Source organism: Pezoporus occidentalis, unplaced genomic scaffold (assembly GCF_034315485.1).
Source record: "Pezoporus occidentalis ecotype Australia unplaced genomic scaffold, CSIRO_AGI_Poc_V1 ctg234, whole genome shotgun sequence".
In the NCBI taxonomy this organism is placed as follows: Eukaryota; Metazoa; Chordata; class Aves; order Psittaciformes; family Psittacidae; genus Pezoporus; species Pezoporus occidentalis.
The window spans coordinates 371,972-390,991 of NW_026914222.1; the positions used below are offsets into that span (position 1 = coordinate 371,972).

Genomic DNA, 19,020 nt, shown 5'->3' on the forward strand with positions numbered 1-19,020 from the left:
ATTTTTTTATTTTTAATAATCCCTGTGTGATATAAAACCAGAAATAAATAAAAATTGAGAACAACAAATCCAATCTACTGGAAACTCACAGCTCACATGCTAACCTGGGAAGTCATTGTTGATCTCATCCATTTCCATTACAATATCATAGGGAACACCAGCCTCTGCTAGGAGTACGTTAAGCTGACCAGGCATACGACCAGCCACAGGGTGAATACCAAACCTAACAAGAAAGAAAGTTCAATCCCATTAATATGACCACTCTATTATGCATAGTAAAATTGCCACCTGTGACCTACAAGACTGAGTTCTTGAGTAAAAGCACACATGAATTAATTAAATGATTAAACCTTAACAATACCAGAGTTACTTTTCCAGTGTTGCAGGGAAGTTAGAGGATGGGGAAGAGAACACAGCTCATAAATTTGACTCTTCACTTGGAGAGCAGCTGCTGCTTTTCTGCAAAGTTAAAAGTATGGTTGACACAGAAGGCATGCAAAAGAATATGCTCATTCACCAGTAGAACTAAAGAAGCCAGGAGCACATTTTCAATCCTTCCATCATAAGAAGAGTCTTTCAGAAAGTTGCTGCACCTGCAAAGTGGCTTTGGAGAGCCTGCTGGACACCTGTAGCGACAACACAGAAGGAACTCATGGCCAGAAATGCCTGGGAACACAGGCCTATCAAGATGGAACAGAGCAAATTTTCCACCCAGCAGTAGCTTACACCACAAAGCTTTTCTTCAGTTACTTTTGTAGGTAATAGGTCTATACTACCATTTTGTCTGGCTACAATCACCAAACTGAGCCACATCACACACTGCAAGCTTTTGCATCCACTTTCCAAGCTGTACCACATTTAAAAATTTATGACAAGACAACTTTGAGTTTTTATGTATAAGCCTTTTTGCTGCAAAACCATCACCCACATTAATATGCTTTGCAGGTCCCTTACATCATTGAAAAGTAAAAGCACCCAGAGTAAATGAATAGGCCACAAAATGTAACACTCCATGAAAAGGCCAAAAGAATATGCACCCTTCCTGAAGTAAAGCCACTCCTAGAAATGCCCTTGGCAATGACCTTGTTGACACAGGCAGCTCTAGAATGTGCATGGTTAGCACAATATAACACTCTAATGGAAAGTTTGGTAAGGACTCCAAGCACAAGACAATGTTTTGCTGAATTGGTTAATGTCCCACACTCTTGTCATGATTTAAAAAAAAAAAAAAAGAGGGAGAAGGTGGGAAATGTTTTCAGAACAGCTCAAAAACAACTTAGACAAAATACACAGCTTATGCATTATGAGTTACTAAAATTCAGGTAGACACAGAGGGTGGCAGAGAGGAAGCCAGCGCATTCATACAGTTCTGTAAGAGTAAAAACCTGACAAAAGTCAGAATGGAGGTGTTAAAACTGGTTTAGCTGCAACTCCCAAAAACATTTTGCATAGAAGCAGATCTATTTCTATTTCTCGTGGGCAGATTGTACTCTTCTGCTCACCTACTGGCCCTGAATAAACTAGGAATATTCATGTCTACTGCTCTGCACATTTTACGTCTTTCCAGCTCTGGAGCTTTCACCAATGGAATGCTGATTCCAGCACACCAGAAATGACTCAGATAAATGTATATGGCTGAAGTTACACATTTTATAATAAGGAAGCCTACATGTACTTTGGAAGAGATCTAAAATAAACAAGAGAACTGTAAATTTCTGAATTTCTGAACAGAAATTTCTGAACAGAAGTCCAAGGAGCGCAGTAAGACTGCTTTGGACTTCTTCAGAAAGAAGGGCAAGACTGATAAATCAATTTGCCATGACGGATTGTGAATTGAACACTGTGCAAATACATCCTTAAAAGGGCAACTGAACACTCCATCAGCAAGACAACATTAAGACAATGCAAAGCTGACATAATTGGAACTCTAGCAACAAAATTAAGGACATATGATCGATTCACACAGCACAAGATATACTAGAATTTTAAGCTCTAGGTCAAGCAGCAGGATAAAAGCCAGCTTTAAAAGAAATGCTTTTCAGGAAAGAAAGAGAATACACAGTATTCAGCAAGTAAATATTTGCAATCCTATTGCAAAGGAGAATACTTAGAATCACAAAAAGGAGAGGAAATATACAGGACAAAACATTAACAGCTTACGTTTCATAGCACTCAGTAATGGAAGCCATGTGCAGTACTGCAGCTAGTCTTTAAGTGTACCAAATTCAATCACTTACAGTACAGTAAGAGAACTCTTATTCTGAAGTACACTTGAGAAAACCCATCACTCCTCTGGCAGTGAAAATAAGATTTGCCAACAAAATTCTCTTTTGTTTCTAATAAAATTATTTTAGTGTCTTTGTGACCAAAGCTACTTTGGCAATACACAAAACAAAATACTCGTGAGGTTTTTATTAAATACTATGTACACATACAATCTTATTCCAAGGGCTGGAAAGCCAAAATTTAAGCTGCCAAAAGAATTAATTTCATCTTTAACTGCAACACTCCTGACAAGAAGCAAAGAAAGAAGAAAAGCAAGGGACAAGTAATCTTCATTCAGGAAAAGTTACAGCATGAACTATCAGTACTTAGGGAATTCTGACAGACTCTGCTTGAAACCACATACTGCGTATTCACGAAGAAAGCTACTCATACAAAAGCTTTCTGGATAAATATTAAAGCGACTCCCAGAAGTCTGCTTCTAAGAGCCTGTTAACAAAATATGACAGTAGCCTGCCAGTACCTCTTAAAACTGGGTGTGCAAGTGTGTCAAAAAGAACCATTAAAAATATGTGCTTCTCTAAGGTTTTCATTATTTTACAAGATAAGATCTACATACATCTGGAGTGAAGTTAGCCTGTCCAATGGAAAGCAGAATTCAGGTAAGCACAGAACAGAGGTAGCTAAAATCCTTACTCCAGAGTCAAAACAGCAGCAATTCTTGAAAGCTATGTGTATTACAGCAGAAACATTTTGTCACATGAACATCTCCCAGATGTTCAAAATATGAACCTCACTCATATTCAAAAATCCAACACTCAAATTAGTTTAAAAGAGAGACCTATTTTATAAATATTAATATTTTAAAGAGAAAAAATTGTGAGGTTTCTTTGATACAGTTTTAATATCTGTTATGCAAGAACTCAATTACATTGGTTGGTTTGTTTTTAAATCAAGCAGAAATCTCACTCTTTTTGACCTTTGGTTTATGTGACATTAAGGTTTCAGTCTATATATACTTCACCTATATCGAAAATTCACAGTCATGCTGTGTCTGACGTGAAACATTATTCTGGCAGTTCACTGAAACACAGAATTAAGTCTGATTTTTTTCTCTTGACCCTGACCATGTAACATGGGGCTTGCTTACCACCTCCAACTGTCAGATACACTGAAGTGAGCATACACCTCGTTGCTATTAAGACTATACCTAAACAGCAGGAATATCAGGCAAGGATATCCAGCCTTTTTAATCAGCCTCTTTCAGACTTTCAGATTCTTCTTACCTTTAGAAAGACAACACAGCACTCTGAAAAATATGCTCATATTTTGAACTTTTTTTTTTAATACAAAGAGTGCAACAATTTCATTTAAATTTAGACTAAAAATCTAAAACTCCTGACATGCACATCATATATAGGACAACACTTTCAGTACAGAAAGCACTTAAATTCGGGGGAAGTGAGAGGAGCAGTTTGTGTTACTTAAAGTAATATGAAGTTGATTATAGCAGTGTGAATAGACAACTATTGCATGAAAAATCTCAGAATGGAAATCACTTTTTATACAGTTCATAAAGTCAACATCTATCTTTATTACAACTGGCTAGATAACATTCTTGTTATCAATACTGAAACAGCTAGCACCTGCCCAACCCAGTGCAGAAGTGTTTCAAGATCACTTCATCCATGTAAAGATAGGATTCTTGTCACTATGCCAAAGCTGGACAGAGTGATGTAAGTAAGTAACATCTGGCTAGTGCCTAGTTTAGTTCACTCAACACTTTAAGCACTGTATATACAGGGAATAATCTGCCCAAGGGTTTTGCCTCACCTCCTCTTCTCTCCACCCCGTTCACTTTGTGTTTTGACACCTCTCCACCTCTGTTTGTAGTACAAACAATAATCTGTTATTTAAGGTGACAAGGAGGGGAAGAAAGAAAATAAAACAAAATACAAAACTAAATTAACTGAGAAGTGCATCATTCAGATATTGAACAGCTTGAATCCTGCCATGTAACAGTTGCAGGGAAGTATGACAGTATAATGCTCTCATCACACATTATGGATGACTATGTAGATTACGAGTATCAAAGTGCATAGCTAGCTTAGGCCTGCCGTCATGCCTGAGGCACCAACATATCCCTAGAAATAGTTATTTCAGCATCAAATAAGCTCTGGGTTTGCTGGGTCAGGTAATTTAAAGACTTTAAATTGAATTTAATTCTTTAAATTATTAAGCATACTTAAGTGAGTGAGAGTTGGTACTGGCTCCTATTTCCAGCCACTATGGTTTATCACAGTTACAGCAAGCTCCAAATATATGGCATGGACTTCATCTCAATGCAAATATCCTCCCAAGAACCCAACTGCATGGAAGAAAGAGCAGCCTACCTCCACAAAGCATCACACACTAACCTAGTAAGGTCGCCAGAGCTGAGCTGACCCATAGGAGTCAATGGCATACCTACAATACAGGCCCAGGAGCATAGAACTGAAGCTGTATCCTTGCAAAAGCAAACCAGGTACAGCAAGATTTGCTAGTGCTTTCTAGCTATACCAATATATTTGAGCTAACAGATCTATTAGACTTCATTTGTCCCTACTAATTCAGCAGCACTAATAATTCAGAATCCACCTAGTTAATTTGACTATGTGACACCAACTGAGAACTGACACACACCGATTATGATATCCTGCTGATCCATTTAGTGTCTGCCTAGAAAGCATACTTCAACATCCTATGAGCTTGCATCACTGTATGTTGTTCTTAAGCTGCCATTCAGCAGTGACAGTAATTTCCACCTTATGCACATCTGAGTTATGCAGTATGTTAAGACTGGTTGGGAGGTCATCATAACAGCTCATCCTTTAAAATTCTTCTAGATTTTCTTGTACAGCAACATAGAATGATGACTGTAAATCAATATAATTAAAACAACTGAAAGTTAAAATAAAAAATAAAAAAATAATGTCCAACACTAAATCCATATTTTATTATTTTCAAAAATGTAAGAAACCCATCTTTCCATGTGCTCAAAACTAATTAGATTCTCCAGCATCAAAAGACAGAAAGCCAAGTCCCTCAAGATCCATCTATAAATATGAGGTTAAAAAAAAAACAAACCAAAACAAAACACTAATGTATTAGCAACTAACTTGAACATATGTGGAAGAAATACAGGTAATATGTATGTCACAGAATCACAGAATCATAGAATAGTTAGGGTTGGAAAGGACCTTAAGATCATCTAGTTCCAAACCCCCTGCCATGGGCAGGGAAACCTCACACTAAACCATGTCACCCAAGGCTCTGTCCAATCTGGCCTTGAACACTGTCAGGGATGGAGCATTCACAACTTCCCTGAGCAATCCATTCCAGTGCCTCACCACTCTCACAGTGAAGAATTGCTTCCTTATATCCAGCCTAAACTTCCCGTGTTCAAATCTGAACCCATTACCGCTTGTCCTATCACTACAGTCCCTAATGACTATTCCTTCTCCAGCATCCATTTAGGCCCCCTTCAGACACTGGATGGCTGCTATGAGGTCTCCACACAGCCTTCTCTTCTCCAGGCTAAACAGCCCCAACTTCCTCAGCCTGTCTTCATACAGGAGGTGCTCCAGTCCCGTGATCATCCTCGTGGCCCTTCTCTGGACTCGATCCAACAGTTCCATGTCCTTTTTATGTTGAGGACACCAGAACCGTACACAATACTCTAAGTGAGGTCTCACAAGAGCAGAGTAGAGGGGGAGGATCACCTCCTTCGACCTCCTGGTCATGCTCCTTTTGATGCAGCCCATGGCTTTCTGGGCTGTGAGCGCACACTACAGCCAGCTCATATTTAGCTTCTCGTTGACCAACACCCCCATGTCCTTCTCTGCAGGGCTGCTCTGAATTTCTTCTCTGCCCAGCCTGTACCTGTGCCTGGCATTGCACCTGGCATGGTTAAACTTCATAAGGTTGGCATCAGCCCACCTCACAAGTGTGTCAAGGCCCCTCTGGATGGCATTCCTTCCCTCCAGCGTATCAACCCAACCACACAGCTTGGTGTCATCGGCAAACTTGCTGAGGGCTCACTCAATCCCACTGTCCATGTCAGCGACAAAGATGTTGAACAAGACCGGTCCCAACACCGATCCCTGAGGGACACCACTCGTTACTGGTCTCCAGGTAGAGACCACTGACCACTACTCTTTGCGTGTGGCCATCCAGCCAGTTCTTTACCCACCGAGTGGTCCATCCACCAAATTGATGTCTCTCTAATTTAGAGGCAAGGATGTTGTCTGGGACAGTGTTGAACACTTTGCACAAGTCCAGGTAGATGACATCAACTGTTCTACCCCTGTCCATCAGTTCTGTAGCCCCACCATAGAAGGCCATCAAATTGGTCAGGCAGGATTTCCCCTTAGTGAAACCATGCTGGCTGTCACCAAGCACCTTGTTGTTTTTCATGTGCCTTAGCATGCCTTCCAGAAGAATCTGCTCCATGATTTTTCCAGGCACAGAGGTCAGACTGACTTGACTGGTCTGTAGTTCCCTGGGTCATCTGTTTTCCCTTTCTTGAAAATGGGGGCTGTATTTCCCTTTTTCCAGTTGTCAGGAACTTCACCTGGCTGCCATGATTTTTCAAATATGATGGACGATTTTTCAAATATGTTGGACAATATTTCTCTCTACTACGAGAGTTACCAGAAAACCACCATATTTATGTATGAATTAGATTTAAAAAGTCTATAAAAAGCATCATTCTAAGAGTCCATTCACTCTGTAATACATTTTTCTTAACAAGTATTTCTTACTATGCAAGAAAAAAAACACATGGATTGAAAAAAGTCTTAGGGAAGTCACACTGTGGCAATAGCTATGACAGTTAATCTGATGTGGGAAAATGTCAATTACCCACTTATATATGGAAATGTATACAGTTTATAACTGTATATAACTGTTTATATATACAGTTTATGTATACAGTTATGTTTATGTATACAGTTTATAACTGTACTATAATACTATACAGTAATTACGTATCTATATATATCCATATATAGAATTACCTGGGTTAGGGCAATCCCAAGCACAAATACAGGCTGGGCAGAAAATGGACTGAGAGCAGCCCTGACGAGAAGGACTCTGGCTGTTGGTTGACAAGAAGCAAAATGTGACATAGCAACATGCGCTTGCAGCCCAGAAAGCCAACCATGCCCTGTGCTGTATCAAAAGTAGCATGACCAGCAGGTCCGGGGTGATTCTGCCCCCTTGCTCACCTCTCCTGACACCCCACTTCCAGCCCTGCATCCAGCTCTGGGGTCCCCAACTTCAGGAAGACATGGAACTGTTAGAATAAGTCCAGAGGAGGCCACAAGATGACCAACAAGCTGAGAGTTGGGCTTGTTCAGCCTAGAGAAGAGAAGGCTCTGGGGAGACCTTACAGAAGCCTTCCAGTACCTAAAGGGGCTACAGGAAATCTGGAGAGGGACATTTTACAAGGGCTTGTAGTGGCAGGACAAGGGGGAATGGCTTTAAACTGGAAGAAGAGAGGTTTAGATTAAATATTAGGAATAAATTCTACACTGTGAGGGTCGTGAAACACTGGCACAGGTTGCCCAGAGAACTTGTGGCTGCCCCATCCCTGGAATTGTTCAAGGCCAGGTTGGATATGGCCTGGAGCAACCTAGTCTAGTGATTCTATGGAATATAATTTAATTATATGGAAGAAATCAGAATTTCACGACTAGGGGCCTACAAACTACATGTGCCTGAAAAATAAGAACTTTCAACAATTTACTCAGTTGTAACTTAACAGAGATACAACAGCAGCTGTAGAACAGGCATTTCCTCTCCAAGGCCAGTAGATTCTGGGAACTTAAGGATTTAGTTTATGAAAAGTTTCTCTTACACACCCATGACAACGGAATGTTATAATGAAGGGTCAGCAGTATCCAGCTTTCTATGTGATCCTCCTAATGCATTAAAGATGTGATCTGCTGCAAGACCATCTCAAATAAGCGATGATGTTAGCTATGCATTTTAAAAGTCTGAAGTTTCCAAACTCTCTGTATTTCTGACCCCAGTCAAAGGTTATACATCATGTTATATAATCTGCACTCTTCACTGAGAATGTTATGGCTATAAGCAAAGTAAATGAAAACAACAGCTCCTCTGGATCAATCATGAGCCACAAACCAAAAGAAGACCATATGACAGACATAATTTTTCTTGGCACAGAATGGCATTACAAATTGATGCAATTGTATGTCCATGCTGGCATCTTTCCACAGCGGATGTGTGAGAGTGTCACTACATCTGGATGGTGACTGTACTAGGGTCCTGAGGCACTCCAGGCCTACTGAAACTAGAGGGACAGCAGCTGCACTCAATGAACACCGTGGGAGCTCCCCAAAGTGATGAAAGGCCTGAACTACCACAAACTGTAAATACAGATTTATTTCATTAAAATACCAGGTAAGCACTGCAGCATCCCTTCCTGAAACTGATTCAAGTATAAGCCAGTTATTTCAAGGATTCATTCACATTTCTCCCCTGCAAAGCCAACATAAAAGGCAAAACCAGTAATTACTTATTTCACCAAGGCTGATCAAAAAACAGAAGAGCTGAAAGGAAAGCCAGAGCACACAACACTGCCACTGCATTAGCCAAGAAAGGGTCTTCCGTTGCACAGCTAACAGGTCTTCAAAATTTTTAATGCAATTTGGACACACAGCTTCTGCTAAACATGGAGAAATAGATGTGAATAGGACTGCTCCAATATCTTTATCAATATATATATCAATATCTATAAGGTCTATGGAAAATTGAAGATGAAAAGGACTTCAGGCCATTACTGGCATCTAAGAATTAACCCTGTTATTTGGATCAGCACTCCAGCAAAATAAAACCATGGGTCTGGCCATATGCACTCCAGTTATCCTTCCATGCAATACTCAAAGAACTCTAATAGCAGTGTTGCTTGCAATAGCAAAAATTTATGAGAATCCAGTAAGTTAACCTGCTTAAGGGAATAGAGATTACATTAAAATGGTAACAGAAGTTTACATCCTCAGACCTTCCAATGTTCACTGTCTCCTTTCTGAACAAACCAGACTAGAAAACCGCAAAGCCTGGTGTGAGAGAAGATATCACAGCCTTAATACTTGTAAGAGGCAAAGGGAAATCAGGCAGCATACCCTGTGGAAGCTAAAGTCCTGCTGCTAATGCAGGATTACATGGATTGACTTACAATGATTTCAACTAATGCAACAGACAGGAAATACACTTTAAAACAGAGGCACTGTGTGCAACACATCAGTCCAAAAAGAGAAGCTCTTTAGTGTCTGCGAGACACCTCTAATCAGTATGCACTGAATGTCTTTAGCTATTCCAGACTGCAGAAGAGGTTTTAAGAAAAGTAAAACAGCAAGGCAGACTGTGGATTTTTAACCTAAGGAGGGTATCTAACATTTATAGTGTGGTTAATTCTTTTCAGCTTTGTTTCAAACATGCCAATCAGAATTGGATGTTACTATTCATATTTTTTTAATACACAAACATTGCTGTGTATTAGTAAGCATTACTTCTATTAATTCAAGTCAGTTATCCCAGGAAATAAATAAGTCTAACATGTTTTGTGCAGAGACTGCTACCTCATCTACTCTTCCACTTCATACCAGACTGACCCCAGCAAAAACTTATTCCATACTGTAGAAAGCTCTCCTTTCCTGCCTACTATCCTTAACTATTCCTATTACACCCCTTTAACCATTCCCCAAGCAGAGAGGTCCATTTCCTTAAGAAATTAGGACTTAAAAAAAAAAATAAAGCTGTTTTCAGGACAATAAACAGTCCTCTTCAATGGAGGTTTCTCTACAAGGGCATTCAAAGCACTTACTTTAGGCCTGTGCTGTCTTCCTATTGACTACAAACATAAAAGCTACTCTCCCTGCACTGATTTCAGCTGTTGTGATTACTCCTCACAGTTATGTATTCCCACAAAGTGGTTGCTTTCACAGAGCTCTCCAACCTCCCCACCTGTAGAAAATCCTAACTTTTGAACACAATGCAGAATTATATTAAAGTTTTATTTTACAAATAACTCCAGTTGTTTTGCTGTGTAGCAAAATACTACTATATCCAGAGGCAGAGCATATGTATCCAAAGGAGCTTACTTACCTTTCAGAAAAGTAAAATTTTGTTGCCTCAATAAAGAAGTATTACATTTTAAAGCTATTTTTTTTAATTGAACCTCAGTATGACACCAAATAAAACAAACTGGGAAAAAAAACATAATTCTCCAGATGCTGGCTTCTTCCAGAAACCAAATTTAAGAAGAGTATAAGGGAGTAAAGAATCTTTTATATTCAGTATGAAATTTCTAGATATTTCTAGATATTCCGCTATAGCTTAGTAAAACTAGAGCATTCTTTTAGCTAGTATTCTGAGAGAGCAATCAGCATAATAATGACTGGAAGAGAAATTAAACCAAAACAAAGACTTGCAGGGGACTTTTCTGGAATGAAGAAAAAACAAAACCAAAATAACAACAACAAAACAAACAAACAACTGTAATACTCAAGGAAAGTACCTACCTTACATTTTTCCCTTGTTCTCTCAACATTTTCACCAGATCAGATATGGGATACTGAGCTTTTGCTGCACACAAACCATAACCTGGAAGAATTTTCAAGTTGTAAGCTATTTTTCTGTTTCAGTGCAGAAAGAATAGTTCAAAACAGTAAGTGTACCTTCCACACAAACAGAAGCTCCCATAATTAAAAATAAACAAAAAAAAATGTATATGTACACACACACACAAGATACTTATATATTCCCAGCCTGATCACTGTACTCCCACTGACCACTTTTGGTCTCCTGACCACTAACAGTGTACCACAGTATCACAGTATGCTAGAGATTGGAAGGGACCTCAAAAGATCATCTAGTCCAATTCCCTTGCCGGAGCAGGAACACCTAGATAAGGTTACACAGGAATGTGTCCAGGTGAGTTTTGAATGTCTCCAGGGAAGGAGACTCCACAACCTCCCTGGGCAGCCTGTTCCAGTGTTCCGTCACCCTCACTGAGAAGAAGTTTCTTCTCAAGTTTAAGTGGAACCTCTTGTGTTCCAGTTTGTACCCATTACCCCTTGTCCTATCATTGTTTGCCACTGAGTAGAGCCTGGCTCCATCCTCGTGACACTCCCCCTTTATATATTTACATACACTAATAAGGTCACCCCTCAGCCTCCTCTTCTCTAAACTATAGAGACCCAGCTCCCTCTGCCTTTCCTCATAAGGGAGATGCTCCACTCCCTTAATCATGTTAGTTGCCCTGCGCTGGACTCTCTCCAGCGAGTCCCTGTCCTTCTTGAACTGAGGGGCCCAGAACTGGACACAATATTGCAGATGCAGTCTCACCAGGGCAGAGTAGAGGGGAAGGAGGACCCCTCTCGATCTACTAACCACCCCCCTTCTAATACACCCCAGGATGACACTGGCCTTCTTGGCCACAAGGGCACAGTGTTGGCTCATGGTCATCCTGTCGTCCACTAGGACCCCCAGGTTCCTCTCCCCTACACTGCTCTCTAACAGGTCGTTTCCCAACCTATACTGGAACCTGGGGTTGTTCCTGCCCAGATGCAGGACTCTACACTTTCCCTTGTTATATTTCATCAAGTTATTCCCTGCCCAACTCTCCAGCCTGTCCAGGTCTCGCTGGATGGCAGCACAGCCTTCTGGCGTGTCAGCCACTCCTCCCAGCTTAGTGTCATCAGCAAACTTGCTGATAGTACACTCAATTCCCTCATCTAAATCACTGATGAATATATTAAATAATACTGGTCCCAGTACCGACCCTTGAGGCACTCCACTAGTTACAGGCCTCCAACTAGACTCCACCCCATAGACTACAACTCTCTGGCTTCTCTCCTTCAGCCAGTTCACAGTCCACCTCACTACCTGATCATCCAGACCACACTTCCTTAATTTAGCTTTGAGCAGTCAAACTATGCAAGTAACTTATTTCAACTACACAAAAGCATGCGTTTCTCTTTCTATCAGCAAATGACGTTTCAGACAGGTACACTGAAAAATTGATAAAGAGGCTACTATCAGGTTACTTCACCACTATTAACCTCAACATACTACTAGGTTTGCTTTAACAGCAAAAAAACTTTTCAAATCATCAGAGCAAAAGTGCCCAGGAAGAAAATGGAGAGCATAAATTATTAACAGTGTCCTCAAGGTCTGATCACAGGAGCAAGACACAAACTCCTTGAAAATGTTTGCAAGCTTTCTTAGAAACAAAGATGACTTCCCAAATCAGAACCCTACCCCACTGATGTTTTCATTTAAGCTGAAGCAAAATGAAAGATGACTTTGTTTATCATTCTTTGCATTCAAATGCTAAAATAAATTTAACACAATATCTGTGCCATTCAGTTGAAGGAAAACAAGTATTGAGCTATTCCCTACCTGACCTCTTTTAACAGGAAAGGTATTATTGAACCATATGAGCCTACAGCCAACATAATAGTTTCAGACAACTCAGGGTTTTGGTTTTCAGGTTTCTTTCCACTTTAATTCCAGTATTTATTACATGTTAACAAAGTTTCAGATGTTTTTCTGCCTTTTTTTTTTAACAGTACAATCCAGACTTGAGCAAGTAGATGAGAAGTATAAACAAAATCCCCTCTTTCAGTAACTTAACAGACAGATATTCTGTTATTGGTACCACTGGTACTGTGGTAGTACTCGGAAACTCACACCACAACGGCTGTAGATAAAATCAACTGTAAACATAATTTAAAAAGGACAGTCTTTGTCCTGAAAAAATTAAAGCCTAAATATATACGACAAATTTTGAAGAGACACACCCAAGGAAAAATAAAGTGTTGTACACATGTCTACACAAAGAAATGACAACCTGGGAACAAAAACATATACCACAAACCCAGGCAACATTTGCCCTGTTACTGCTATGTTGCAACTGTGGGCTAGTGTGTTCTTTTTGCAAGGTGCGCTACTGTGGTTTTTTTTTGATGGGCTGTTTGGTTTTGCTCATTAGTTGTGGTTCGTCTTCTTTTTGTTTTGGGTTTTGTTTTGGTTTTTTTTTAGGTTATGAGAGTGTTTTTTAAACAATACATCCTCTGAGCATCTTACTCTATGAGTCAAGAATGTCTTACCTGGAGTAATAATAATATTATTGGCTTCCTTTATAATTTCAACTGCATTGTCCACATTGATTTCTGTGTGGGTTCCAGTAATTTCCATGGGCTTCCCACCAGCTGTTGATGTGGTGCCATAGCCCCCTAGAATCACATTTGCAAGGGAACGGTTCATAGCCTGAAACATAAGAGAGCTTTCGTCAGGTAAAGATGAAATCCAAAAATAAAGAAGAAATGTCCACAAAGAAAACTTCTGAAACTATTAAAACCTCCTTGACAATAGTCTTCCTCTGATGATTTTGCCTGCTTACAACTCAAAATTTCTTAAAACAGAGACACAGATTAACACAACAGTATTCCAACATCAGCTTCTAACACATTACATGTAACAGGAGAGCATCAGTATTTCCCTAAGACAAGAACAAAACAACATAAATAGCAAATATTGTCTCTTTTTGTTCTCAAAAGAGAAAAATACAAAAGAATGCATGTTTGATGACAGGTTTATTTTTACATACATACACACTATTTTTGCAAGACATTTTCTTAAGTTGTTGAGCAATTCAACACATAAGCACAGAAGGGCTACAGAACTGCTACAGGACAGCAAGGAAACTGCGTAGCTCTTACAGGTAGTACAGAAGCAAAGCTCCTACAGCATCAAGGCAGGAAAAACACAACAAAGCCAAGTAGCCACACAAAATTAACCAAATGTTAAATCATAATAAACTGAAAAGGACCATTAACTTACTGGCTGAGCACTAAAGGGAAACAAGAGATCTTAAAATAGGAGCTTTAAAAGGAGAGCACGTCCTGAAAATCTGGCTCCTGAAAATTAGCCAGGAAAAGCCACTGCATAAATGCTTTCAGTGGCATGGCTCCTTGTGAGTATGGTCCCAAAGCAGTATCTGTCAATATCTGGAAGCAGGCAAAACTTGTAATTGCAGTAAACAAAACTTCGGAAGCAGGAAAGGAACAGGATAAATTGCTTCTTTAATTAAACATGTGTGTTGTACATCTGCTGTGTTAGCTCAGAAACCACAGCAGAATTTAAGAATTGATCTGGAGAGGCACACACACAAGCAAAAGGAAACACCCACACAAAACTATGCTTCCAAGTGTCTGTTTTCCACGGACTTTACAAACCATGCAATTCCACGTTTTTTTTGCTATAGCCTGAGAAGATATGCCATCCTGTGAAATTCACCATCCAGCAAATAAGTACAACAAAGGTGTTAGAGGATGTCCTGATTCATCATCAGTTTCAGATACTTCAAGGCAGGCTCACAGATTTGGTGAAAACAACATCTTTCTACCGTCTGCAGCAGGCAGCAGTTCGTATCCTCTAAGAACACACTGCCTTTGACAAGTATCACAATATCAAACTATCAAACAGAAGAACAGACTACTTAGTATATTTCAGCAGTTGAGTCAGGTAAGACTACCTAGACAGAAGAATACCCTCCCCAGATGTTGCGCACACTAACTTTACATGAAGCAAAGCACTTTCTACACGTATCTAAACCAAAAACCAACAGTAAGACCAGACCAAAAGAAAAATGGTTCAAATACTAGAAATCTAAAACTCCACAAACAGCAAGCATGAGACTGAAGCACCCTTGCCTGGCTCCACACCAAAGAGCTGAGGAATCCGGAAATGTGGAAAAAAAAAAATTTAAAAAAAAAAAAAGAAGAAGAAGAAGCCAAGACCTCAACAAGCAACAATTAAACAATGCAGCTAAGACCTCCTCAGCAGAAGGAAACTCTTCGACAGCCTCTTTCATCTTCTATACCACCACAGACCACAAACACAACGAAGTGCAGGCTTCACCACTCACAGATAATCTAACCAGTAGCTAAAAGACCTCTCTGCTGTATACACACAGGTAGTACTGGCCACGAGCTTACAGCCCAGGCAAAAGCAAACACTTGATCCCTGAGAACTCCAAGTCCTTCCATTGTGCCCACAGAAACCATGCAGACAGTTCAGGTGATGCACCATCATACTATTTATAAGACTAACGGAATCTGTTCCTTCTCTTGCTCTGTTTCATCACCCCAGTTAATGGTTCCTCTTCAACCTGAAGCATTTTCCCCAATTCCTAAGCATGCCAATTCTAGTACCACACTTGTTATCATCAAGTATTCTCCTGGGGCAAAAAAAAAAAAAGGGAGAGAAGGACATGCCAACACAATCAAGTGTTCTGATGAAGACATGTTGTGTTACTGTTTTAAGAGAAGTTGCAATTCACAGGATGACTGAACGCTACAGGCCTTTGTTTTTTTGTTCTGAAGTTAAATTCTTTGTCCTTAACTCACCCAACTAATAGGCACAGAAGAGGGACAGGTATAAAATCAAGTACATACAACTGAAGCACTAAGTAGTTATCTGAACACCTGTTGGCCAATTTTATCAACTCAAGCTTTAAGAGATTTTCTGGATAGGTTTTGGATGATTAAACTAGAGTTTTATCACAAAAAGTAATTGGAAATGTTAAAAGAAGGTTTCAACCAGTAAGATGTTTCAAAAAACACCTTCTCATCTGTACTAGATAAGCTTCAATAAACACTCTGCTTTAGATGGAAGTCATACTAGAAGAGGGAAGAAGTTAAAAAAAATGAGAGGATAACTATTGCTGCATTAACACAGGTTACAACAACAACTCAATCAGAGTTTATTGAAACTTTTGAGCAGTTTTTCTCCCGAAATGCAGCTTGAAGACAATGATACTGAATCCCCTAATTACAATACTTTTAAAAGTAACAATTTCCATTAAAACAAGTAAAGAAGAAAAATGCTGAGCTAGAAACAAGTTATTCTGCTTATTATGCAGAAATTGTACAAAATATTTTGTATTTTACTGTCTGATGAACTCTGTCTAAACTTTATATAAAGCAGCACAAAATTTCTAGAATCCTATCTCAAACACTAAACTCACTGAAATTTAAGAAATTCACAGAGGAAAGACACTTTGTCACAGCACAACTGCTTTTCTAATTACTTCCCCAGGCCTCCTATTTACCTAGATTCCTCCACACAACAAATGCAGTATCTCAAAACTCTCTTGTGAGTGCTGAGAGGAAGTAGCAATAAAATAAATAAAAAAACAGGTGGGGACAGTAAAAAAAAAAAAGAGAAGCTATAGAGGTATTATGCCTATGTAAATACATACCCAACAGATTATATTTTCACCAAGACTTACAAGGATTTGATCTTTAAAGAACACACTTTTCATTCCTGTGTTGCCCATAAGCATCATCCTTCTGCTGATATGGACTAAATTGATGCCTGTATACAAATATATATGAATATATACATTTATACCTAAATAAATATACCTATGAACCACATAATCAGATTTTCTTTTGATAAGGAGATACAAAATGTTCAAGAACGAACAAGATTCTTTAAAATTCATACCTGGGATTGTTCACTTGAACTCACTTCCACAAAGCTGCACAAAAATACTTTTTTAAGCTTTTCTGAAATTGCTCCTCAAGAGGGATAAAAATGAGTGATTGCTAACATGGTAATGACACTATTTATCAGCACATATGAAATACAAAAAGATAGCCAGAGCTGACCACAGGAAAACATTAGGACAGGAGAAGAGTGATATGATCATAAAAGAAGACAACAGCAGAAGTGAAATAGAATTACACAACAGGTAATCACCAGGCTGGTAGCTGTGAATAGGTGTTATTTTTTAAGTCATCATCTCTCCATCATTGAAAACAAAAAGGAGACACACAGAGGAAAACAAAATACTTATGCACAAATGTTTCATAGAAAAAGAGGCCATTAATAATAACGCAGTATGATCTACACACAGGGTTGCACTGAAGCACGAGTTTGCTCCAACAGGCAACAGTACCAGCACTACATTAATGCAAGCCTGCTGCCACCCCGTGGTACTTCACAGTACCTGCTTTGAAGAGAGTAGCATACTCCCCCACACTCCAAAAATCGTACCTTTCCATTACATCCTACCAAACCAACCTTCTTTTTTTTTTATTCTAAAGGAACTTACTACTTACAATATCTCCTGCTGATAGATTTTTCATTTATCTTAAATGAAAAGTAAACATGAGTGTGATAGAGTGATATGTCTAAAAAAACACCTGAGCACAAGGAATTAAACTTGAGTCCAGATCCCAAACCTCAATGCACAAATCAAAGCAAAGGCTTTCTGCAGTTTTGAAGTACATATCTCTCAAAACCAAACAGAGATGACTGGCAACTAGTCCAACAGTTTCAGTCTAGTCTGTAAACACCTAGCAGTTTGGTCTTCCAATTGCTTATCTGCCAAGCAAACATGCTGAACACAGTTTTTTATTCCTTGGAAAACAAGCACATTTCTGCTGACTTCTTACCACACACATGATGTAAGAGAGGATGGCACCAGAAGAGCCAATGAGTGCACCAACAATGGTCAGCAAGTTGTTGTTCAGTAGGAAGCCCTCAGCACACAAAGCCCATCCAGAATAACTGTTGAGGACAGTAATAACTACAGGCATGTCAGCACCTCCAATAGCTGCTGTTAAAGTGACACCCTGGAAAAGGAAAGAAAATGCTTCAAGCATATGCTACAAGCTATAACTAAGGAGAATATGCAGAGAAGACAACCTGCCTCTGGCATTGAAAAATAAATATTAAGTTACTAACCTATTCAAGTCTTCTCAGGCTGTAGCCTGAGAATTGGACATACTGGTTCTGCCTTTGGGAGAGGACATGAAGGCACTCGACTGTCCTCACCCTGTGCTTAGCCACATATTTTTACTCAAAAAAATATCCTACCTGCTCTGTGAAACTGTTCATAACAAGATTTGTACTGAGGAGTCTTTGCAAGACTTAGTTTACAGCATGGTAATACTCAAGGTAAATATTGCAACAGCCAGTGCGAGTAGAAAGGGGCAAGTTACACATGGGGATAATCTTACTAAGCTATGATAACCAGCAGACCTAGCGCTCTTTTGATTATTTTAAGGATAAACTTTCCAAGAAGTCTTTTAAAAGAAGTTTGTCATATAAAGGGCTCCATTAAGTCATAGCTGCAAAAAGGAATCCTATATACACATGCCTGTTCTCTAGAACAGTTCTAATTTACTGCTAGCTTTAGGACAGTCAGTTGCTACTTACTGCTGCAAGTTAGCATACAGGCACTATGACGACTGCGACTCAGGCTGGTAAAAATGCAACAGTTAAGAGGAATTGTGCAAAGTCAAAAAACAAAAAGCATGTTTAATTTGTTTCACCTCTTAAAACACCCTGACTTACCATTATGGCCGAGAGAACTGACACAGAACCTAAGCAAGTCATTCCCGTAGTGTAACTAGGATCAATCATGTATGGAATCATTCCACCAGCACTGGCAGCCAACAATCCTGCATTCAATACATGTCGACCAGGCAAGAGCAGTGGTGCAGAATTCAGGATACCTGCAACCAAATGCATATTCAGAGATTGATACATGTGTGCTGGTGAGCCTGTCTCTTGCCTTCAGAGAAAACTGAATAGCTCAGCTAAAGAAAAATTAATAAAAGAAAAAAGGAGGAGCAGAAAACAAATTCATCAAAGCTAAGATTCTCAAATACTCTTGCTCAAACTCTTTTTAATTCCTAATCTCATTGAAGTCCT

At 39.4% G+C, this 19,020-nt stretch overlaps 1 protein-coding gene across 3 annotated transcripts in view; it reads right to left on the minus strand.

Moving 5' to 3' along the window:
- Positions 1-19,020, minus strand: part of NNT (nicotinamide nucleotide transhydrogenase) — a 50,526-nt gene that overhangs the window by 4,527 nt on the left and 26,979 nt on the right. For all 3 annotated transcript variants that reach the window (XM_062621781.1, XM_062621782.1, XM_062621783.1), the window contains exons 16-20: positions 18,661-18,821; positions 17,757-17,936; positions 13,401-13,560; positions 10,809-10,890; positions 105-223 (exon numbers count right to left, since the gene is read on the minus strand). In XM_062621781.1, coding sequence (XP_062477765.1) covers positions 105-223; positions 10,809-10,890; positions 13,401-13,560; positions 17,757-17,936; positions 18,661-18,821 — 702 coding nt within the window. The remainder of the gene's footprint in view (positions 1-104; positions 224-10,808; positions 10,891-13,400; positions 13,561-17,756; positions 17,937-18,660; positions 18,822-19,020) is intronic.